This window comes from Sinocyclocheilus anshuiensis, unplaced genomic scaffold, assembly GCF_001515605.1.
Source record: "Sinocyclocheilus anshuiensis isolate Anshui unplaced genomic scaffold, SAMN03320099.WGS_v1.1 scaffold102, whole genome shotgun sequence".
Taxonomy (NCBI): Eukaryota; Metazoa; Chordata; class Actinopteri; order Cypriniformes; family Cyprinidae; genus Sinocyclocheilus; species Sinocyclocheilus anshuiensis.
This window is the reverse complement of record NW_015542330.1, coordinates 325,764-351,321: the sequence shown is the minus strand read 5'-3', so window position 1 is coordinate 351,321 and position 25,558 is coordinate 325,764. Positions and strand designations below refer to the sequence as shown.

Below are 25,558 nucleotides of genomic sequence, written 5' to 3'. Positions count from 1 at the left end.
TATAACAAAGAGTGAAAAATTGAAGGGGGTCTGAATACTTTCCGTACCCACTGTATATATATATATACATATATGAAATACAGAATATAAATAAATACTCTGAACCATTAAATTCATGGTAATACCTGGCAGCATGAGGTCTTTAAGTGTGGGGTCTGTAATGTAGCGTAACATCACACCATTCGTGTAGTTGTCCTTAAAAAAATACACAAAAGACCAATGAATCATGTCTGATGAAGTGTACTTGGCTAATAACATTATAAATGATAATGCTCCATAGAAGGAGATACTGACTGCATTGTGATACTGAGGCATCGGTGGTGGTTGTGATTGGTTGAAGAATCGTTTGTTGGGCAGCAGGTATTCCTCCGCATCTACCACACCATCCATATCTTCTGTACTGATCCACGACATGTAGAACTTTGAATCCGTCGGGCTGGGCTGGAACATGTGATCATCTCCCTGTGTATAATGCCAAATTAAAAACTCTCATTGGTGTAATTCATTTTTGATGTGTATATAAACTTCTACAATTAAATAAACGTATAAATAATTTTTTTTTTTTTTACAAATTATAAGCAGAAGACCTACAAATAGCATGAATACATTACCTTTGAATATAATTTTCTTGCATTTTAGTTTTTTATTTTGTGCCTTCATCAGCACCACATTGAATCACAAAAACAATGTCAGTTCAAGGTGTTTTTTTCATTCCTAAAAGGAAAGCACAGATATTTTTTGTGAACTACCTGAATGACAAGGTAGCGAGATGGATCTCGGGCCATTTTTGAAAACTCTGCCACAAGTTCGCAGAAGTGAGGTCTGCTGTCAGCATCAATCATCCAGCCTAGATGTAGATATAAATTAATGTCCAGTCATTTCTGCTAATATGTATTATGGCTATTATGTTGCATACAAATCTTTATAGTTCACAATGTCTTTGTTTTTTTCTTGTTCGTCTGAAATATTTGTCTAATGCATAATTTGTAATGCTGTATTTTCTGTAACCTGAATACTTTTATTTATAGCTACCATTACAAGCCCTTTGAATGATGATTTTCGGTTCTATTCTGCTCTCGAATGCAACCTTAGCACTCACATTTGACCATGATCATATAGACATCTATAGTGCAGATGGACGGCTGTGGCAAACGCTCTCCCTTCTCCAGAATATCTGCAATCTCTCTGGCTGGGATTCCATCGTACGGTTTGGATCCAAATGTCATCAGCTCCCACACAGTGACCCCTGAAGAGGTAATTAATTAAATCACACTTTACAATAAGGTTTAATTTGTTATTGCAAGAAATATCATGAACTATCATTACATTTGACAGCATTTATTAGTCTGTGTTAATGCTGATTTACTAAGACCATCCAAGATGTACAGAACATGAGTTTGTTTCTTCATCAGGAACAGATTTGGAGAAATGTAGCATTATATCACTTGCTCACCAATGTATCCTCTGCAGTGAATGGGTGCCGTCAGAATGAGAGTCCAAACAGCTGATAAAAACATCACAATAATCCACAAGTAATCCACACCACCCCAGTCCTCAATTAATGTCTTCTGAAGTGAAAAGCTGTGTGTTTGTTAGAAACAAATCCATCATTAAGACGTTTTTAACTTCAAACCGTTGCTTCCAGCTAAAATATGAGTCCTCTATTGATAATATTGCTTTCTCCAGTGAAAAAGTCATTTTGCCTGAATCAGGTGAGCATTATGCACAGATCAAGCACTGTTAACAAATGAAAACAGTATATTATGAGAGGACAACAGAGAATAGACTTTTTCAATGCAGAAAGTGTTGTTATGGAGTATGCACTGGTATTAAAAACAAAGGTAAAAAAATGTAATGATGGACTTATTTCTTACAAACATGCAGCTTTTCACTTCACAAGTCATTCATTGATGGACTGGATCGGTGTGGATTATTGTGATGTTTTTATCAGCTGTTTGGACTCTCATTCTGACGGCACCCATTCACTGCAGAGGATCAATTGGTGAGCATGTCTTGAGCAAATTGAAATTTTTGAGTGAACTATTCCTTTAATTTACACTCTTCTATGCTAATGTGCCTGCGATGTAATAATAAATGCAGTTTTAATTATATAATAATATGTAGTGATGAGCACTGACCGTAACTCCAAACATCACTTTGATGAGTGTAAGTCCAGTGACGAATTGACTCTAGTGCCATCCACTTTATAGGCACCTAAGAATTTAGCAAAGGCAAATAAGTCAATTTTCCTGTAAATATCAACAAATATGTACATATGCTAATGCATTTCCATTTATTTCTTTTACACTTAATGATTTTGAATCAGTGGACTGATGCGTGACCTACTTTCCCTCCGTCAGCGTGGTATTCCTTCTCATCTGCACCCAGGAGTCTGGCCAGGCCAAAGTCGGTGATCTTCACATGGTTAGGAGTCTTCACCAGCACATTCCTGGCCGCTAAATCACGATGAACCAGGTGACGCTCCTCCAAGTAGTTCATCCCCTGTTGAGAAGGGTCAGAATGTTTTTGCATTCCAAGAACGTGCATAGACGTGCATCCAATCAGTACTTTCAGAATCAGCACTTTCAGAATTGCTATTTTGTTGTTTTGCAGAAGAAATGCAGTGAATTTATTTAAGAGAATGTTGTGGAAGCAGGAGTTTATTTATTTATACATAATATTTAACACATAAATATTTATTTATGTGCTTATTTATAAGTACATGGTTTATGCAAGATTTATACACTACTGTTGAAAATTTTGAGGCCACTAAGATTTTTTTAAAGGAATTAATGCTTTTTATTCAGCAAGGATGCATCAAAATGATGAGAAATGACAGTAAAGACATTTATAATGTTACAAAAGTTTTCTATTTCAAATAAATGTTTTTTGGGCACAACTGATTTATTTCAACATTGATAGTAAGAAGTAATGTTTCTAGAGCAGTAAATCAGCATTTCTGAAGGATCATGTGACACTGAAGACTGGAGTAATGATGCTGAAACTTCAGCTGTGTATCACAGGAAAAAATTCCTATTTAAATTATATTCACCGTCAGAATGAGAGTCCAAACAGCTGATAAAAACATCACAATAATCCACAAGTAATCCACACCACCCCAGTCCTCAATTAATGTCTTCTGAAGTGAAAAGCTGTGTGTTTGTTAGAAACAAATCCATCATTAAGACGTTTTTAACTTCAAACCGTTGCTTCCAGCTAAAATATGAATCCTCTATTGATAATATTGCTTTCTCCAGTGAAAAAGTCATTTTGCCTGAATCAGGTGAGCATTATGCACAGATCAAGCACTGTTAACAAATGAAAACAGTATATTATGAGAGGACAACAGAGAATAGACTTTTTCAATGCAGAAAGTGTTGTTATGGAGTATGCACTGGTATTAAAAACAAAGGTAAAAAAATGTAATGATGGACTTATTTCTTACAAACATGCAGCTTTTCACTTCACAAGTCATTCATTGATGGACTGGATCGGTGTGGATTATTGTGATGTTTTTATCAGCTGTTTGGACTCTCATTCTGACGGCACCCATTCACTGCAGAGGATCAATTGGTGAGCATGTCTTGAGCAAATTGAAATTTTTGAGTGAACTATTCCTTTAATTTACACTCTTCTATGCTAATGTGCCTGCGATGTAATAATAAATGCAGTTTTAATTATATAATAATATGTAGTGATGAGCACTGACCGTAACTCCAAACATCACTTTGATGAGTGTAAGTCCAGTGACGAATTGACTCTAGTGCCATCCACTTTATAGGCACCTAAGAATTTAGCAAAGGCAAATAAGTCAATTTTCCTGTAAATATCAACAAATATGTACATATGCTAATGCATTTCCATTTATTTCTTTTACACTTAATGATTTTGAATCAGTGGACTGATGCGTGACCTACTTTCCCTCCGTCAGCGTGGTATTCCTTCTCATCTGCACCCAGGAGTCTGGCCAGGCCAAAGTCGGTGATCTTCACATGGTTAGGAGTCTTCACCAGCACATTCCTGGCCGCTAAATCACGATGAACCAGGTGACGCTCCTCCAAGTAGTTCATCCCCTGTTGAGAAGGGTCAGAATGTTTTTGCATTCCAAGAACGTGCATAGACGTGCATCCAATCAGTACTTTCAGAATCAGCACTTTCAGAATTGCTATTTTGTTGTTTTGCAGAAGAAATGCAGTGAATTTATTTAAGAGAATGTTGTGGAAGCAGGAGTTTATTTATTTATACATAATATTTAACACATAAATATTTATTTATGTGCTTATTTATAAGTACATGGTTTATGCAAGATTTATACACTACTGTTGAAAATTTTGAGGCCACTAAGATTTTTTTAAAGGAATTAATGCTTTTTATTCAGCAAGGATGCATCAAAATGATGAGAAATGACAGTAAAGACATTTATAATGTTACAAAAGTTTTCTATTTCAAATAAATGTTTTTTGGGCACAACTGATTTATTTCAACATTGATAGTAAGAAGTAATGTTTCTAGAGCAGTAAATCAGCATTTCTGAAGGATCATGTGACACTGAAGACTGGAGTAATGATGCTGAAACTTCAGCTGTGTATCACAGGAAAAAATTCCTATTTAAATTATATTCAAATAGAAAACCGTTATTTTAAATTGTAATAATATTTTACAGTTTTACTGTTTTTATTGTATTTTTTTATCAAATAAATGGTGAGTAAAAGAGACCTACACCTTTAAAGAGCAATCAGATTAATGCATCTTGGAATTAATATTTGGAGTTACTTTCAAAAAAGTAATTTCAATTCCACACAAATATGTTTCTGTCCTGTTTAAAATTAATTGTTACGTGAAAAATTGCAGTTATATATATATATATATATATATATATATTTCTGGATATCGAGGGTTAAGCGGAGGACATTGAACTCACTTTGGCGATCTGCACACACCAGTTTAACAGAGTCTGTGAGCCGATACTGTCTTTATTCTCTCGAACATAATCCAGCAGGCAGCCGAAAGCCATGATCTGAGTTATGAGTTGGACGTTGGACGTGAGGCATATTCCCAACAGACGACACACGTGAGGGTGATCCACACCAGCCATCACATAGGCCTCCTGAAACACCAAAATACAAGTTTTAAATGCAGGACAATTGTTAATCATTAGTACAAATGACATGATACCCACATCTAAGATCTCTTTGTTGGCTTTGGGAGATGCGACCTCTCTCAAAACTTTGATAGCAACAGGAATTTTCACATCCTCACCCTCTGGGATCCACAAACCCTAGAAGAAAAGAAAGGAAAAGTAATATTTTGGACATTTTTCTTAGAACTTTCAGGTTGACTGAGAAATTTGAAGTTCGCAACTTCTGTAATGTGACACATTTCCAGGTAAAACAGTAAAGTCGTTTCAGAGGTGGAGCTATTTTTATTTATTTTTGTAATTAAAGATTACTTTTTTGCTTTGAAACATGGAGTTTGTTTTCATTTTGGAGTATAAAAAAGATAATAGGAATTGTTACATTATATGTAATTGTAAGTGTTTAGTATTTATATACTATTATAGTATTTATTAATATTTTGAATTGGCATCTATTTTTTTTCACTTTATATTTATATTTTAATTTGAGTCGTTGTTTTATGTGCTTTGTCATTTTTATTAGTTTTTTTATATATTTCCGTTTAGCTTATATTTATTTCAGGTTTTTTTTTTCGCTTTTCACCTAATATGATTTTATATCTTGCTAATTTTAACCTTTATTTCTCAGTTGCAGTAACATGACAGTCTTTCCGTACTGATGAACCAATCATATTAATACCAGAAATGTGAGTTAGCAGAGTGAGTATGGTCCATCTTGATGTTCTGTTGACACTTAATGTCTTGGCTACAACTCTACAAAGCTTTATCAGGCCTGCTAAATGACTGTAGTGTGCTTTGTATTCATAAATGTACCTTAAAGACGGTACCAAATGCTCCAGACCCAAGGACTTTTATTTTCTTCAGTTCTGTTTCCTTTAGAATGCGAAGGAGAGCCTGGTTGGGTGCTTCACCACTGGGAGTCAGCGGTTCAACCAGCTGCATAATGATGGAAATATAGTTGTATAGGGGGTTCATACATGATGTTTGGCTTGTAATACATTTTTGTGGCTTACCTCTCTTTCCTGAAGCAGGCGGCGTAAGGTCCTCTTTCGTCGGATGTGTCTTCGGCGGAAGATGATGAAGATGAAAAGAAGGAGGACCATACTGAGCAGCATGCCTCCAACAATGCCAGCCGCCACTACAGGCATGTGAGAGCTAGAGAGAGGATATCAAGTCATTTACTTTCATTAAAAAAAAAAAAAAACATTTAATATGAATCCCCTGAGCTTCAAGTCAGCAAATCAAACAGCATTTACTTCCATATTGTAATATATTTCTGAGTGAAACAGGATATTCAACAAGTAAACTTTAATTCAGAAAAAAACACATCTGAGATCATATTTGTGACCCTGGACCACAAAACCAGTCATAAGGGTCAATTTTTCGAAATTGAGATTTATACATCTTTGTTATGACAGGACACTATTTGGCCGAGATACAACTATTTGAAGATCTGGAATCTGAGGGTGCAAAAAAATCTAAATATTGAGAAAATCGCCTTTAAAGCTGTCCAAATGAAGTTCTTAGCAATGCATATTACTAATCAAAAATTAAGTTTTGATATATTTATGGTAGAAAATCTTCATGGAACATGATCTTTACTTAATCTTTACTTTCCTTATGATTTTTGGCTATTGCTAATATATATAGTATTGTATGTATGCTAATATATATATATATATATAGTATGCTAATATAATAGTATTTTTGGCTATTGCAAATACACCCATGCTACTTAAGACTGGTTTTGTGGTTCAGGGTCACATTTTTCATTAATTCTTTAATTTCATGGATGCTAATGACTTTTATATGACTTCTGTTGTTAATGAAGTAGGAATAGGAATAATAACCCATAAACTACTGTACCTTTTTGGTTCACAACCTTCCAGTCCTGGTCCGCTGCACCTATAATAACAGAAACATTTTAAAGTAAGTGGTGGTGTTGACATGCGCTGTAAAACTTTATTTTGTGACCCCATAATTTTGCATTTCTGCTTGTTTAAACCAGCTGGATTCTGTTAACCATAAACCTATATATAAATATCAATAAAGATATTTTATACAATTTAAATAATAATATTAAATTATGTATTAAATATATTTTTATTATTATTATTTTACTTTAATGATTATCACCTAAGAAGGTTTCTTACCCTTGCGTGCAATTAGCATGGCATGGCTGACACTGTCCATTTTTGTCTGGGTATGTCCAGACAAGCCTGTTATTAAGGCCTTGCACACCTTGGGCACACTGTGCCACACAGTGCGTCCCATCTTTGAAGTGAGCACACTCAGTACACTGATCAGCTCCCTAGAAAGAGATGCAGAGAAAACAACATTCACACTGGAACCACTTACACATCTTACCATTATTACTGTAATTTACACACCGGTTTGGACATTTTCTGATAAAAAAATGGTTGTCTGAGTGTTGCTCAAAATAGACTGCCAGACTAAAATCGCAAGTCTAATGTATTAGAAAAGTAATAGCACACCTCTTCTCAACAAGCTGTGTGATTTTAGGTGTCATTAATGATTTTCACCATCGAGTTTAATACTGTAGGTTTAGGGGTTTGTTCAGATCCCTAGTTTGAGCAAGTGTGAGCAAGCATCACTAATAATGCAGTTTATATGGGAAACATTGACATGGTGTGACATACCGGCCCATGGCAGCTTGGCGTCCCATTCAGGATCTTGCATTCAGGGTCACATTCCAAACACACATTCTCTGACATGTACTCACGGGGGTCTCTGTAGAAACATGTAGAGTACAAAAGCCAACAGAGGTGAAAAACATTTCCACAGTAAAAAGAAAATTGATGTCAGCTCCAATAGCCTTGTGGGCAGCGCACTGACATACATCGACTCAAGGACCTTTCCTGATCCTGCTCCCCCTATCTCTCTCCCACTTTGCTTCCTGTCAGTTCTGATTAGTCCTATGGTAAAAATGGCAAAATTCCAAAAGTTTTGGCGAAAATGCCAAAAAAAAAAGTTTTTTTTTTATTTTTAACAATAACTTACAAACCATTGAAGGCAGATCTACTGTGAGCTACGAGTTTGTTAATTAAGGGTAAATGCTTTTGCTGATGATGTCATCGAGACTGCCTCACTATCTTGTCAAAATACTTAAATATCATTAAATATTATTCACCTTGTAGCTGGTTGTTTTGGTTCATGGCTTATAAGGCTTTAAAGGGATAGTTCACAAAAAACAAATTCTGTCATTAATCCGAAAGTTTTCTGAAACTGCATAGACAGCAATGCAACTGAAATGTTCAAGGCCCTGAAAGGTAGTGAGGACATCATTAAAATAGTCCGTGTGACATTAGTGGTTCAACTGTAATTTTATGAAGCTACGAGAATACGTTTTGTGTGCAAAGTTCCCCTGCTGTCTATGCTGGGTAAGAAAGCTCTCGGATTTCATAAAAAAATATCTTAATTTGTGTTCCGAAGATGAACGAAGGTCTTACGGGTTTGAAACGACATGAGGGTGAGTAATTAATGACAGAATTTTCATTTTTGGATGAACTATCCCTTTAACAATGTCTTTTTTTAAAATCCCTATGGGAAAAATGAATGGGAAAATACCAATGGGCTGCTTTAATGCACTCTATTAAGAGAAGTAGCCGCATGTAAACCCATGCATCTGATAATATCTGAAAGATGCATATTAAATGCATTACTTTAACCATTAATAGACTTTCTGTTATTTTTTATTCAGTATCATTTGTCAATGTTGCACTAGAAAATGAGCAGCAAATAACCTTCTTCAGTGGACTCTCTGTTGGACACTCACCCATCCAGCAAGTTGCAGTGGCTGACACAGCGCCCCCTACGGCTGACATGCTGGCAGGAGACGCACATGGACGGCCCTGGACCCCAGCAGCCTTCCTCTCCACACATACTATCACAGGTACTGTTCTGCTGCTCTGAAGAGCACATGAGAGCTTTTGTTTGATTATACGAACTCTGTGACCTCACATGATCGAAATTGCTGGCCAACTAATAAGTTGCGTATAGATAAAAACTAAAAATATTTGAATCCAGTCCCATACCACAGCTGTGCATTGCTGCATTGTTTCCAGTTCGTATGCGCTGGTTCACTGATCTGAACAGCTTCGGCCAGTAGCTGCCTTCAACGTAACAGAGGCGGGGGTTGTTCTTGATCACCACGTCGCCATCACTGATCTCCTTCAGCGAATGGAGGCCGAGATGATCCAGGTGTGGTATGTTCAAAGCTGCAAAACTGACGGTGCCACTGCATTTATAAGAGAGGTAAAGACAGAAACACTGTTTAAAGGTGAAAAGTATATTTTTTCCATGATAAAAACAGGATTAATATGCAAAGGAAACTAGTTATTTCTAAGTTGACATGATGAAACTCACTGTTGTTTAGTTCTTCCTCTGATAATCTCCAGGTTTTCAAAGGGACTGAGGGAATTGAGGTGCTCAGACCAGTTTTGGATTACCAGAAACCCTGAGAAAAAAAATAGCACCGCTAAATAAGGCTTTAGTCAAAGACATATGCCATTCATATGCTAAGATGGTGTATTAAATAATGTATATTTATACAACTAAAATTATATATATATATATTAGTGCTGTCAAGCAATTAATCGCATGCAAAATAAGTTGTTGTTTACATAATATATGTGTGTATACTGTGTCTATTTATTATGTATATATAAATACAAACACATACAGTATATATTTTGAAAATATATATATACATATATGATGCAAACACATATATATAGTTTACCTGAAATTTCCTTCACTGTTTTGAAATAGTCGAGTTTTGCAGGGTCCATGCTTGGAGTATTTGTAAAAACATCCCTTGAAAATAATATTTATAACATTAGATTAAATGTATAGCATAAAAAAACAAGGTTGAATGATTTAGTCTGGACGTAGACCATAGAATCTCACCCTTGAAAAGTCATCTTCATTATTGTAATGTGCCCATTTATTTTGGTGCAGTTGATAAATGAGTCAATGTTGGTCGCATTGACTGCGATGGTGTTAACAAGCGCTCCCGTTCCAAGACCATTACAGACTGAAATAAAACACGTTCAAATTATTTAACATTTATTAGATATCCGTGTCATGCAAAATTGATTACATGTGTCAGAAACAACACTCTTAATTAATGAATGACATTGCTGACCTTTCGGGCACAAGCCGTCACATTGTTTGCACTTCCTTATTCCGTTCTCCTCCACTTCATGCATGTTACTGCTGCAGGTTCGAACGCAGGCACCATGATCGGTCACCACGAAGTTATCTGCAGCAGACAGAGGCGTTTGCAGTTATCTTTCAGGTAAGTATAGATGCGGTTTCTCCTAGATGTTTCTCCTTAAATAAAAAAAGCACAAATTAGTTATTGACATATAGTATAGAGCTGTAAAATGAGCATTATATATAGCTCAGATGATTTGGTCTTGAGAGAATTTGAGAAAAAATGTTGAGTTTCAATTGAGAATTTTGACTGCAGACTTGTTTCTTGACATCTGAAGCCGTTTGAGACCTTGTCGACATCTCTTCTGAAACTCTAGAGTAGACACGTGTGAGATAACTGATGTTCATATATTACATTTATCAATACATACACAATTTATTTTAGGTCTTAAGCAATTTTTTTAAGTGTTTACCTAAAATAAACCTCAGAGAACTTACAGTAGCTCTTTGTTTACACAGCGCATAACCTCTGGATGTGTCTTTGCTTGTGTATTTGCAATCATAACTGGCTAAAGACCAATGTCATTTTTGCCTCTAGAAAATTTTGGTGGTTGTTATGCACAATAGCAATGAGCCAGTATGTCTCCATGACTTTTGGGGCTCTTATATTTACATACTAAAGGTTTATAATGAAAAGAATGATCTGCTCTTGTCATAGTGGTCTTAGTTTATTTTAGTAATCTCAGATGTATGAAAACCAAACTTACAAGGGCATTTCTTCACACAGGTGGCTCCAAAGTTATACTTCCCGTTAGGATTGGGAACAAGTTGGTGAGTGTTGCGGTCGTACAGCATAAGACGTGGACACGCATCCTTGCACGTCCCATCGTCCTGGAAGTCTCTGCAGGACTGCAGAAAAAGAGGCCTTACACTGTCATCATAAACAACATTTGTTCCCTACTGATCATTAGGTATCAAAACTATAAATTGATTAAAAATATATAAAAAAAAATTCAAAAGTTTTTGGCTATATGAAAATATTGTACATTAAAATATATAATAAAATATATTAATGTTAATTTAAATAAAATGCAAACAATTCTGACATTTTAAATGTTAAGAGTATAAATCATAAAACACATTTTCTCTGTAGGCTGAACACGATCAGTAGATAAGCACCAATACTTCATGCTTCATTTAAAATGTTAGATCTTTATGTTAGTACGACTTAGCTTGTGTTTTACGAAATTTACTTAATAAGTTTTGAAAAGCGCTCCACTCACCAGACAGTCTGTTGGTCGGGGTCCGGTGCAGCCTGCAGCGCAATGTTCACTGCAGCAGTCGATGGGTTTGGGACCCTTGCACCTCCGTGAGCACTGCTCGGCACAGTTCAGCTGAGTAACTGACAGTGAAGGTGAAAGAACATTTGTTAGGACGTAGTTCACTCATATATATTCCTTTGGAGAATTATATATACAACTGAATTTACAGGTCTGGCAGTTCTCTGGTCCTGGAGTCCAACACGATCCATTAAAGCACCCTGAGTCACATCGTCTGCCTGAGGTATGAAAGAAAGTGTTTGTTTTATATTTCTTTTTTTTTTTTATTAATACATAATTTAATAATTTATAGACATATATAGATACACTACCACTCAAAATACACTACCATTCAAAATATTTAAAAAACAGAATTATTGTGAGAAATTATTACAATAAAAAACTGTTATCTATCTTAATACATTTTAAAATATAATTTATTCCTGTGATGCAAAGCTGAATTTTTAGCATCATTACTCCAGTCTTCAGTGTCACATGATCCTTCAGAAATCATTATGATATGCTGGTTTGCTGCTCAAGAAACATTTATTATTATTATCAATGTTGAAACCAGTTGAGCTGCTCCATATTTTTGTGGAAACCATGCTACTTTTTTGTCAACATTTTTCAACATTTTACAAAATACATTTTTGTACATTCGAAACTGATATGTTTTGTAACATTATAAATGTCTTAACTATCACTTTTTATCAATTTCATGCATCCTTAAAAAAAAAATTATATTAAACTCAAACTTTTGAATGGTTGTGTATATTGCATGATTTATGTTTGTAAAACTCTAAATACTTACACTGAGGGTCAGTCCCTCCCGACACATTCACGTCACTGTCATCCTGCACAATGTCCAACCACTGTATGGTCTCCACATTGCAAAGCAAAGGATTGTGGGCTATTTTAACCCCACCTTTAAGAATTTCTGCCAGATAAAGAAGAAAGAACATATTATCTGCCACTATAATTAATAGAAAATGTGACTTTATATACATATTGCATGCTGTATTCAACACATTTTGGTGCCTGTGGATGCATAATGCTTCATTTGTACTAGGTCACTTTGGATAAAAGCATCTGCTAAATGAATAAATATAAATGCTTTACCTCCGAGGCTTCTCAGACGCAGCTCTCGGAGGCCGCTGGTGATGCTGTTGATCTCTAAAGACTCATTCCTGTGGAAGTTTGCCACCACAGCAAGGCCGTACTTGCCATCGAAGAGAGAATGTCCTCGAATGAGGCGCAGGTTTTCCAGGGGTATCACATCCACATAGTTTATTCCTATTAGCACGTAGCCACCGACTTCTTCAATGCTCTATGAAAGAAAAAATATTTTAGTCAGGTCCCCTAAATACCACAAAAAGTCTTCAGACTTCAAACAATAATTTAACATAAAAAATCTGATTTTTCTTTCTATCAGTTGGTTAGAGGTTTGACCAATCATTTGTAGATAACTAATGATCTATTCTCATAATTGCTATTTTATTATACTGGTTTGTTATGTCACTCACTCTGAGAAAGGAGAGGTTGTGGTACTCCTGAACGTTGGTTATCTCCAGGTTCTCCAGCACGACTGTGCAGTTACTGTACATCCGCACCATGGCTCTGTAGTGATCGTCTGGCTGTGCCAGCAGAGTCAGCTTATTATTGGTTCCCTGACATACTGGAGAATAAAGCAGAGGTGAAATCAATACTCAGGTAGTGAAGGTGATATTATGACAGAACATACACAAAATAAGCATACCCAAAAGTCTGGAATAATTAAGGAGAAGTCAGTAAGAAGTCTCTTCTGCACACTGTATTTAATTACAGACTTATTATATTACTGTTTTTACTGTATTTTTTTATCAAATACAGTAAATGCAGCCTTGGTGAGCAGAGACTTCTTTCAAAAACATTTAAAAAAGTTATTCCAAAACCTTTGACCAGTAGTGTAAATGACTGATTTTTGTAATGCTTCAGATATTAATTTTCATCTCAAGCTATGCTACCATAATTATAGTCTTGGTAATTAAATGCTGTTGTCTGTAGGCATGTATCAGTTTTGTAACTAAATCATTTCTAATAAGGTGCTATATTTCATAGGAAATCGAGAAAATTCACACTCCACTAAAATAATAAGGGTTGCTGTGGTTTCTTTCTCATTTGTGCCATGTTTTGAATAAGCTGAATTGAAAAACGTGAATAAAATTCATTCAAGTGTGTCCAAACTTTGGACTGGTAGTGTATAGTATATACCAGTCTCTTTGGAAGGGATCACATTGGTGGTTATCAGCCAATATTATTATTAGATTGATTTAAATTGATCTGTAATCGAATCCGACATATACAGGTGCATCTCAATAAATTAGAATGTCGTGGAAAGAACCAAAGACTTAAACTACTTCAGTCTGTGTGCATTGAATTTATTTAATACACGAGTTTCACAATTTGAGTTGAATTACTGAAATAAATTAACTTTTCCACGACATTCTAATTTATTGAGATGCACCTGTATATCGGCTGACATTTTATTTAACTGTATTTACTTCTATTAGTCTTTAATTAGTTGTATTAGTCTTTATTTAGCCTGATTGTATGTGCTTATTTCACATTTAGATTACATTTGCAGTCCTCTAACACTCACTTTAATCCTCACTTTAATCTTTAAAAAACTAATTATGTCATTTCTCTGTTAAATGTAATATTTTGTTTCAGAATTATTATTTTACTTATGTACAACTTATGTTTTAGCATATGCAGTAATTAAGATCAACCAAGAAATGCTGTAAAATGATACCCAATGCATTTAGCTAATGTTAACAAACTGAACTTTATTGTAAAGTTACCAAATAATTCAATATAATTACAAAAGATTATTTTGCCCAATATTTTTGTGTTAGGTACAGTATTTTATGATTCCTAGAACAGCGATTCACAACTTTTTTTTACTCAAAGGCCCGCCACTTTCAAAGACAATATTCAAAGGTCCCCAAGATATTTACTGTATTCTGCTGTAATAACTTGTAATTCACTTAATAACTGACTTGACTTTATTTTATTAATTATTATTATTATTATATAAAATATTTTAGACCTTGGCATAAGTAGAAAAAATATATTTATTATAAAAGTTTTCTTGACTTTTTAAAATTGTATTAATTTTCTTTTTTTAAATAATTTTTAATAATTTAAAATTGTATTTCGATTTTTTGCTATTTTTGCTTATTTTAAAGTATGTTTTGCCTTATTTTAAATCATTTTAAGTCATTTTGGGACCCCCTTTGAAGTGTGCTTAGGCTCTCAAGTGCATGCCCCGCTGGTTGAAACCACTGTAATAAGTAGTTAATTTAGCAACATGCTAATGTGAAACTATTGGAATTATTAATAAGTTGAGTCTCCCATGCACAAGGAGTGCTATTCGTGAGTTGTTGCCTATAGTGTGTTCCAATTTAGTCTCCTATGAGGCCCTATTTCAGTAAGGCATTAGAAGACAGCTGCCTGTGTAGACAGCAAACAGACAGTCAGCTCACTAGGCTTTGGAACCGTGTTTCTTAGTAAAAACTCAAATATTCCACATTGTAACATTGATATGGGGTTGAATATTTGGCTACATGTTCATTCTGTCTTAAATCTGAGTATGCTGCAAGATTGTCTGAACAAAATATGGAAAAATATTCAAATGAATGTGCAAACATGGTTATCATTACATCATGGCAGCGCACATGAAGAGTATTTCCATTTTTGCAAGAGTTGCATTTTGACATCTTTGGCATTATAGTTCTACCTGTGAAGCTGTGAGACGGTCAGGAAGAACAAACACTGTCAAGACATGCAGCTCTTGCATAAATTACCTTCTGAAAATCCAGCATGTCTAAATTAATCAGGGTTATGACAAGAAAAATATTAACACTAGATGTCAAAAACTGAAGAAATAATCAGGAGTTACTGGCTTTTTCAGATCTCCGCTCTAGGGCAGATTTCAAATAAAGATTAGGGTCATGAAGTTTTAACCCTTAACATTCACTTCGCAAGCCCTTAAAATGCGAAATTGTCTGAACGGATTGCAAAACGTGCAGCTGTTTTCTACGGGCGGATGTTCAGCAGCAGTGCCTGAGGCATGAGCCCGAACAATGGGATGTGACTGAACAGGTTGCTCCTTGAAAAAATATTTATGGAGGAATATCTTAACTCACATCAGTCTAACCATCAGGAACTGTGGAACAGCAGTCTGACTATGTTAAACTTGAGTGTTTTTGTCTTTTGCAACTAATGCAAACCATGCACAAGGGTTATCGAGATCTAATCAATGCAAAGAAACACAAGACTTGAGAAGTGCAATGCAAAGAAATCTGTCACTGCCTTAGTGACCGTACCAGCAGCATGTGACGAAAACAAAACCACCTTCCATATTTGTAGCCCCAAAATGTACTATTTAATTAGTTTGGGGTCAGGAAGATTTTTTTTTAAAAGAAATTAATACTTTTATTCAGCAAGGATGCATTATTTTTTTCAAAAGTGACAGTAAAGATATTTACAAGGTTACAAAAGATATCTATTTCAAATAAACTAACTTTCAAATTTATCAAAAAAAGTAGCTCAATTGTTTCAACCTTGGTCAGAAATGTTTCTTGAACAATAGATAAGACTGGAGTAATGATGCTGAAAATTCAGCTTTGCATCACAGCAATAAATTACATTTTAAAATATAGTCAAATAGAAAACAGTTATTTTAACTGTAATAATATTTTACAATATTACTGTTTTAACTATATTTTTTATTAAATAAAGGCATCATTGGTGAGCATAAGATGCTTCTTTTAAAAAACATTTTAAAAATCTAAAAAAAAAAAAAAAGAGTTGTGTATGCTTTCTAAGAAACTTCTTTCAGGTATGGCTTATCTTCTTAAGTACAAGGATGTGAAAAATAACAATGATCGATTAATTAGGAGATATTCTGGTATCATCTTTTCAAGGCTGTCTATGAATATAACCTATTTTTAACAGGCCATGCATTTGTTCCCATGCTTGCTTTATTACAGTTTTCTTTGCTCTCTTTTTTTTTCCTAATGCATCATTTTTTAGATATGCTTTGGATGACTTACTGAAGGTAAAATATTTGGAGTATATCTTCCTGTAGCTTTATTACTTTTATGTTAATGAAGCAACACATAATAAATGGATGTGGCTTTTTTCATATGCAAAAAATGAAATCTGTTCAGTGATGCTTTTGTTTATTATATGGCACTAAATCACTTGAAAAGTATTCATCTGGGTTCAATGCATGACACATAACTTCCTGTCTGCTTTGATGTTTGGGCCTAATCTACCAGAATGTTGTGTCAGTAAGTGCTAGTGAGCTTACTTTTTGAGAACATCTTTGCATTTAGGAATCTACTGTAATTTCATGATGTAATGTCATAATTGCACAGTGTTACAGTATATCTATAGTTTCAAGTTTGGGCTATAACCCCAAATGCACTATAACCTTGTTTTCCAGGAGATGACTATCTGGATGTTCTGTTGGTGACTAAGTTTGACTGTGGGCAGACAACAGGGTTGACTCTGTTTGTAGAGTAAGTTTGCACTGTTGCAAAAAGTATTGATCCACATGAGCAGAAAAAGTCAACAGCATTTGTCATAACGCATCCTGTTTTCCATCTGAACGACTTTCCAGGAATACACCTAACGGGAAGCCAACTGTGTTGGTACATGTGCTATGCATTTACTGGAAATATTTAAATGTGTTTTGCCTGAGAAACCAAATTTTCATCTTAAATTTTTGATTTATCCATTAACGTTGTTGACTCTGAACTTATTAGAAAAACATATTTTCCAAGGTTGAGGCTACTATATGTTTCACACATGTGATCTACTGATTTTATTGTACAGGAGCTAATACTTGTTGTATTTAATGTACAATAAGACCCAAAAATGGCCATACACTTTTAAAAATAAAGGTGCTTCAAAAGGTTCTTCACAGCGATGCCATAGAAGAACCATTTTTGGTTTCACAAAGAACCATTCAGTCAAAGGTTCTTTAAAGAACCATCTCTTTCTTACCTTTTTATAATCTGAAGAACCTTCTTTTGCCACAAAGAACCTCTTGTGAAACAGAAAGGTTCGTCAGATGTTAAAGGTTCTTTATGGAAACATTTAGACAAAAAGGTTCGTCTTCAGGATTACTAAGGCTATAGGCAGGTGAGTTTTATTTTTTCAGGGTTGGAGCTGAACTCAGCAGGACTGCGGCTCTCTAGGACCGAACTTGCCTACCCCTGTTCTATGGCATCATGAAGTACCTTTATTTTTAAGAGTGTATGTTTAAATATTCTTTAAAAGCAAGATAAATTGTTATCAATTTGCGAGCAGCAGTTTCACATGATTGTGTTTCTTAAATCTTCTGTTTCTCTTTAGCTTGCAATAGAGTGTCTATAAGTTCACTGTTGTCACCCTAAATGAGAGACATGCGGATAAAATACCGTCTAACTGAATTGTAGTAAATACAATTTACAGCGTGAGACAGAGACGTCTCGCTCCATGACTATGTGCTTTTTTTTTCTTTTTTTTTTACAAACAACAGGGTCTGTCTAAATCAAATAAGCAACATATTGTCTATTTGTGACCTCGCCATCAAATTGTAACCATTGTATGAATTCAGCTCTTTGTCTATGGGGTGATTTGCTGACTGCTGAAGTAAAAACCTGGCATGATCACTGCATTTGGTAAACAACATGAGACATGAATTTTAGTAAATTCATATATTTTGTTGAAGAAGACAAAAATCAGTTTTCCAGTGCGAAAGTTGCTGCCACTAAACTGGAGTGTTTTAAACGGTAGGGAGTTGCTATGCCTTTGCCAGGGTGTTTTGGTTGGTTACCGGAGAGTTTGTTCTACAGTTTTATTTTCCACCGCGCAAAATATGCTAATTTGAATGCTTAGAAAATAACAGCACACCCCTGAAGAAGCCTCATAATTTGAGGTATCTTCTATGGCTGCTGTTTTCCAAATAAACACACTTATGTAAAGCCTCAAGGCTATGGCCTTGGTTTATCATGGTCTGTAAATCCTAAAATCTGTAACTGTTTTTGCAGTTTGATGTAGATGGGTTGTCTTGTAAATAACACAAATCCTTAAGATAAGAATAAAAAGGCATACAGCAGGCATACACTAGCATTAAAAAGTTTGGGGTCGGTAAGATTTTTTAATGTTTTTAAAAAAGGAGCCTCTTCTGCTCACCAAGGCTGTATTAATTTGAATTAAAATACAGAAAAAAACTGTAATATTGTGAAAATGTATTACAATTTAAAATAGCTACTTTCAGTTTTAATATATTTTAAAATGTAATTTATGCAAAGCTGAATTGTCAGCATGATTACACCAGTCTTCAATGTCACATGATGCTTCAGAAATCATTCTAATACTGATTTGCTGTTCAAGAAACATCTCTTATTATTGTCAGTGTTGGAAAAGGTTTTTGTAGGAACTCCGTCACCTCTGAAACAAGTCCATTATTAATGGCCAGAGATAACCTCCAAGTTACCTATATGTAAGACCCATTATTGACTAAATATACTGGCATTTCACAGACTAAAATTGATTTTGCTCGCATGTTTTAAATGAAAATCTATGAAACGTTTCATACCACTTAGCAGATCAATTGAATATGGGGCTTAGATGGGTGACGAACTATTTTGACATTTTTAACAATAATAGATTGCGGTTATGTATTCATTTACATTGACTGCATTACTTTCCATCAATTTACCCTTGTATCTGGTGGTCAGAGAGTGTGATGCATGTAAACAGGAGAGCTTTTCTAGTCTTTAGTATAGTAACAGCGGTCATAGAGACTCTGGATATTTATAAGCCTGCAAAGAGTTTTAAAGACAATTCGATTTAGATCAAATGGTGATGTCTTGACCAAATTACAACAGAACACTGGGTAGAATGAGGACACTAATATCTTTAGTGATTAGTGCTTGCATGTGGACTAAGAGAAGGGATGTGTATTCAGATACAATGTATTTATACTGGCTCATATTGAATGTGACTGATGCATGATGACTGGATATTTCTGAATGTAGCTGAGTTGTTGTTTTGTTGTCATTCTTTTAAAATGAACTAAATGACAAATGGATTAAGTACAAAAAATATAAATGAAATGAAATCAATGTTATTCAACACAACACGTTCAGTATGAAATATGTGTCTTTGTGTTTGACCAAAGATATCTGATATCTAGTGCTGAGTATGTTTCTGGCCTAATGGTCTGTAAAAAACTGGCAAATAAATGTTGTGACATAATTTGTCAAACTCTGGGCCTGACTCTGCATGCCGCCTATTGTGAATGATGAAATCCCTGAACAAATGCAAGATCTGATAGTGGTGGCGTGTTACCTTACCACAGTATTCGGCTTTGTCTTTCGGTTAATCTAATGACAGTGATCTTCACCTACGTCAACCGCTTGTCTACCCACATTCAGGATTCACATGAATGGGTGTCATTTCATTCCAGTTAAAAGAATAGTTCACTCGAAAATAGTTCACATGACTCCAGTCCATCATTGAAGTGAAAAGCTGCATGTTTGTAATAAGATTTTTAGGTTTTTAGTTTCAAACTATGAATCCTCTATCCATAATATTGCATTCTCTAGTAAAAAAGATGTCTCATCCGAATCAGGAGAGAAGTATGCGTTGTAAATACAACTTAACCACTGATTTCTAGTCGTGTCTTCTTTTGGAAGGCCAAACAAAGTATTTTCGCTTTCGCAACGAAACACACAGTGTCTTCACAACGCGGCGGTGGCAGCAACAATAAAGTTACGTCTTCTTTCTTTGCGTAAACATTTGGGCGGCATTATGCAAATCTTTCCACATAGTGACGTATTGAGAATTTAGTCTTTGCAACTTTAGGGATCTTATCTATTCACGAACAGCCTGTAACACTCCAAAGAGAAAAGAAAACTTGAAATTGCATCATATGACCCCTTTAAGCACCGTTTATAAGCGAAAACAGTCCAAAGAAGTTCTTAACAAATATGCTGGTGGATTTTGATGTGAGACAATAACAGGAGACTGGAGACTTTTTCACTGGAGGAAGCAATATTATGGATTATAATATTTTGGCCAAAATTGACTTGTTTATTTCCATTTGTTTATTACAAACATGCAGCTTTTCACTTCGCAAGATGTTAATTGATGGACTGGAGTCGTGTGGATTATTGTGATGTTTTTATCAGCTATTTGGACACATCTTGGACGACCTGAGGATGAGTAGATTTTCAGCAAATTTTCATTCTTGGGTGAACTATACCTTTAATGATGCTTGATGTCATCAAGGCAAAGTAGGTCAAACAAAAGTATCTGCTTTCTAATAACCTTTATTCTAAACTTTTCTCTCTCTCTCTTTTTTTCTGCCACAGGCTGTGGGAATGAAACGAAGTATGAGATGCCCCGGAGACAATACTGACTGACAGGTTATGCTGACACACGCATACCACAGGCCCATCGCCAGAAGGCTTTCCACACTTAAACTGACAGGTCATTAAAGGTGTGTAATTTAACCAAAAAAGACTTGCAAGAAATAATGACAGTTTTCTTGAACTCTGCCATTGGTCACAAAACAGATACTCCCATCTTAAACTCGCAGTGTTGCTGTGCTGGGCTGACTGGGATGCTTAAACAAACAGAGCAATGTTTTGATAGCATGGCAATGTTTGCACTTCTCAGGAGAAAGTCTATGCTGGGACAGGAGAAAGTATTTTTTTTAAGTTAAACACTTCACCTTTAAAGGCATAGTCAACCAACAGGTGTGAATAGTCATTCACTGTCTGTTTTTTTTTTTTGTCTTGAAAGTATAGGGTTGTGGCATTAATTTGGTATGATTAATTATAAAATGTGCATGAATGCATTTTGGTTGCAAAACTGATAAAGCCACAATAATGTATTGGCATTGAAGTATATTAATTAATCTGTTTTCTCAGTGGATCAATTATTCATTAAATCTTGTAATTAATTCAACATTTTTATTGATTGACACTCCTGGGAAAAATCAAAGGGACGAAGGTAAAATAGATGAAGTTAATTATTAATATTTATCTGCAATACTGAATTTCAAGAAATAACAGGAAGAAGAAAAAATATAAATGGGAAAAAATGACCCACAAACACTGCTTTTCCTCAGACAGCAGCACAAGTCTGCATTATCATTGACAGACACAATATAATTCACAATTCATTGTTTTAACTCAGCATCTTACTTTGTATAAAATAAATAATTAACCTACTGTCAGTAAACTGTTAAAAGAAATGCAGATGAAATCTACTAATCGAGTTGTACTGTCTGCGTCATTGGTTTCTATGCTGAAAAGTATGATTAGAATGTCCAGGACAGCATGCAAAGTTTCTTTTGTGTTTAATAGGTGTGCGGTTTATCAGATAACAAAAATCTGACACACTTAGCCTGCAGTCATACTGTAGGTGTACATCACATTTTTTAAATAAAGTGATGAGCCAATTTTAGAGATGGATCTCTCCATTTTAGACTACTTTATATTTAATAATACACATTTACATGAATGATTCTGCATTATTTTAATGTTACAATTAGCCTACAAATCATTTAAGATTTACAAACCATTTTGTTTTGTTCTTTTGATTTTGATTCCAGTTGTCACCACAGAATCAAAATGTATTTAACCCATTTCTGCCTGGTTTGTTCTGGGACAGTGTTACTTGGGAGCCACCATCTGCTGTTAATTTCTAAACTGGCAAGAAACCTCAAACAGCATGTTAAACACAGTCTGTCCGGGTAGACCAGAGACTGGACCACAGACTGATACTGAGGGCCCAGACCCCACTCAGTGGGGCAGCTGTCTAGCGGTACCATCTGCTGCTGTTGAACTCTTGGCCCTCATCCTGTGGTGGTCACCAGTCTCAAAAGTTCATCAAGTATTTTTAAGTATGTTTCAGACTTAATTATGTTCATTACATTTTTAGAAACATGAGAGACTCCTTGTTTTGGGGTCACTTGCTGGGGTTAAAGACAAACCTGCAGCTGGTTATATGATTAATAATGTCACGGCAGTTCTCTAATCTCATCTACCTAATGCTTTTCAGATCATTAGTTATTATACACGTAAAGAGTAATATCATTAAAATTTTAATCATATACATACAGTACCCATATTATAATCTGTAATCGTAGTGATCATAATTATCAGTAATCAAACAGTAATCATATTATATCTGCCTACCTGTCTGTCTATCTATCTATCTACACTGTAAAATGTAAATAAAACAGATTATTGTGGTATGTTTTACTAGAAAATACTATTTCAGTATTTCTACTTGGAAATGTAATGTTTAATTCAATGTTACTTGCCATTTCTTTGTAATTATTTGTTAAATTTACTAGCAGTTTCTGAGTGAAAATTGATTCAAAGCGAATTCTACACCATGTTTTTACTGTCTGTCTGTCTGTCTATCTATCTATCTATAATCTATCTATCTATCTATCGGTTTGTTTGTTTACACTGTCAAAAGTGTGGACACGCAAGTTAATTTACCTCATTTATTTCCTTCTCCTATTCTCAAACTTCTCATTTGGCACTGTTTTAAAAGACGTTTTATGTAGATAAACGTCTGTTCAAGACGTACTATATGAGATTTTTGTTAGCGACAGACAGTTAAGGTAACTTCACTCACCTTTCCTCTCAGAAACGAAGCACCACACCGCGCTTATCAGCATCAAAAGTGTGGACACGCAAGTTAATTTACCTCATTTATTTCCTTCTCCTATTCTCAAACTTCTCATTTGGCACTGTTTTAAAAGACGTTTTATGTAGATAAACGTCTGTTCAAGACGTACTATATGAGATTTTTGTTAGTGACAGACAGTTAAGGTAACTTCACTCACCTTTCCTCTCAGAAACGGAGCACCACACCGCGCTTATCAGCACAAGACAGGCGATTCCCAATTCACGGAACAGAATTAGCTTCGTAAACTTCATGTTCAACAGTGGACTCATTTTAAAGCATTATTTTTGGTCAGATATTCCCGCAAATGAACGATATGTAGCTCGTAATTTAAATAGTTTTCCAGAGGCAGGTCCCGTTCAGCTCATGCAACGCGTCTGGTCTGCTTCTCCGTACAGCTTTGACGCGACGCAACTGAATCACAACGCTCCCATATATGTGTGTGTGTGTGTGTGTGTGTGTGTGTGTGTGTGTTAGAAGGCACTTACTGCTTGTGTAATTTCTGTCACCTGACACTAAATGCACCTTGCTGATCAAAAGATAGGAAGAGGTTTTGTAGGTTTTTCCTTTTTGCAAAATGAAAATTTGTTTTGGAAAATACACAAAACATTTTTATTGTCAGTTTTTATACTTTTTAATATGCAAATTAAACGTTATTTTTATTCAATATGCGCAAATCTGCATGTTATTACATGGACTCATCCAATCCAAACTCATCCAATGCAGTTTTTGCGACTTTTCATTGTCGGAGTTTGTTTGTTTATATAATGTAATTAAATCACTTCGTGCATGTGAATATAAAATACATAAATTTCCCTCAAAACATTTTACAACCCCCATCAAATGTATTTTTTAAGAAGCAAAAGTATTACGTTATGCATGTCTCTTTGTAAGAAACTCTGCTATTCTATTTGAACTTGGCCGAGGTCAGTCAAGTCAAGTCAAGTCACCTTTATTTATATAGCGCTTTTAACAATACAGATTGTGTCAAAGCAACTAAACAGCATTAATTAGGAAAATAGTGTGTCAATAATGCAAAATGACAATAGTAAACACAAATTTTTCAGTTAAAGACAGTTCATCATTGAATTCAGTGATGTCAACATCCAGCTCAGTTTAAATAGTATCTTTGCAATTAAGTCAACGGTATCGCTGGAAATGAAGTGTCCCCAACTAAGCAAGCCAGAGGCGACAGCGGCAAGGAACCAAAACTCCATCGGTGACAGAATGGAGAAAAAACCTTGGGAGAAACCAGGCTCAGTCGGGGGGCCAGTTCTCCTCTGACCAGACGAACCAGCAGTACGGAAAAATCAATTTAAGACGTAATAAAACAGACGATGAACACTATTAGCAGCCATTATTATATGATGCAATCAAACTTATAGCAAAATGTGGTAGTTCTGTATGTTGTTTCAGGGTTGGCATCATCTGAGGTCCTCTGAGGGGTTGGCATCATCTCTTCTCAGGTGTTCTGGATCCAGACTGAAGCTTGTGTAAAAAAAACAGAGAAACAAATCAGTTTCATCAAGGTCAAATCAAGGTCAGTGTTTATGTATATGATGCAATCAAACTTATAGCAAAATGTGGTAGTTCTGTATGTTGTTTCAGGGTTGGCATCATCTGAGGTCCTCTGAGGGGTTGGCATCATCTCTTCTCAGGTGTTCTGGATCCAGACTGAAGCTTGTGTAAATCCTAGTTACCACAGGATGTCAATCCCGTGGCAAAAAAACAGAGAAACAAATCAGTTTCATCAAGGTCACATCAAGGTCAGTGTTTATGCTGTGTGCTTTTTTGATTTAGGTGAATTATTGCATAATTTATTCCTATAATTAATGAAATAATAATGAAATGATCCTTCAAACAGGCTCATGTTCATCTTCTATTGTTGTTTCTTTTTGCGCGTCTCCTGCTCAGGCAACGGCTCGCGAGTCAGTTACCATAGTAACAACAATAAACTTTGCCTCAGGCTTTCAGTTTGTTCTCACAGATTTGCCGAGCCTCGGTCAAGGTGAGTGCTCTAAATTAGCAGCAAAGGGAAAATAATATGATTATTTACTCTAAATATGTGTTTTCGACAGCTTTGAAGTTAATTTGAGGTAATTTATTCAACTAATGTTACAAACTTTAACTTTTAAAAGTTTTTATACCTTCGCTAGTTTAATTGTTTGACGCAGTCTAA

The 25,558-nt window shown here is 35.2% G+C and overlaps 1 protein-coding gene across 1 annotated transcript in view; it reads right to left on the bottom strand.

Annotated features, from left to right (window-relative positions):
- LOC107690979 (melanoma receptor tyrosine-protein kinase-like) overlaps positions 1-23,809 on the bottom strand; it is a 25,283-nt gene extending 1,474 nt beyond the window's left edge. Inside the window, exons 1-26 of the mRNA XM_016489422.1 lie at positions 23,540-23,809; positions 13,155-13,306; positions 12,751-12,958; positions 12,443-12,568; positions 11,802-11,870; positions 11,596-11,714; positions 11,080-11,221; positions 10,302-10,418; positions 10,064-10,190; positions 9,897-9,970; positions 9,521-9,611; positions 9,190-9,392; positions 8,931-9,063; positions 7,795-7,885; positions 7,288-7,445; positions 7,001-7,039; positions 6,148-6,289; positions 5,948-6,070; positions 5,180-5,278; positions 4,922-5,107; positions 3,918-4,073; positions 3,710-3,785; positions 1,100-1,246; positions 750-847; positions 295-462; positions 126-195 (exon numbers count right to left, since the gene is read on the bottom strand). Of these exons, the coding sequence (XP_016344908.1) occupies positions 126-195; positions 295-462; positions 750-847; positions 1,100-1,246; positions 3,710-3,785; positions 3,918-4,073; positions 4,922-5,107; positions 5,180-5,278; positions 5,948-6,070; positions 6,148-6,289; positions 7,001-7,039; positions 7,288-7,445; positions 7,795-7,885; positions 8,931-9,063; positions 9,190-9,392; positions 9,521-9,611; positions 9,897-9,970; positions 10,064-10,190; positions 10,302-10,418; positions 11,080-11,221; positions 11,596-11,714; positions 11,802-11,870; positions 12,443-12,568; positions 12,751-12,958; positions 13,155-13,306; positions 23,540-23,651 (3,226 nt within the window). The 5' untranslated portion in view covers positions 23,652-23,809. The remainder of the gene's footprint in view (positions 1-125; positions 196-294; positions 463-749; positions 848-1,099; positions 1,247-3,709; positions 3,786-3,917; positions 4,074-4,921; positions 5,108-5,179; positions 5,279-5,947; positions 6,071-6,147; positions 6,290-7,000; positions 7,040-7,287; positions 7,446-7,794; positions 7,886-8,930; positions 9,064-9,189; positions 9,393-9,520; positions 9,612-9,896; positions 9,971-10,063; positions 10,191-10,301; positions 10,419-11,079; positions 11,222-11,595; positions 11,715-11,801; positions 11,871-12,442; positions 12,569-12,750; positions 12,959-13,154; positions 13,307-23,539) is intronic.
- Between the last annotated feature and the right edge of the window lie 1,749 nt (positions 23,810-25,558).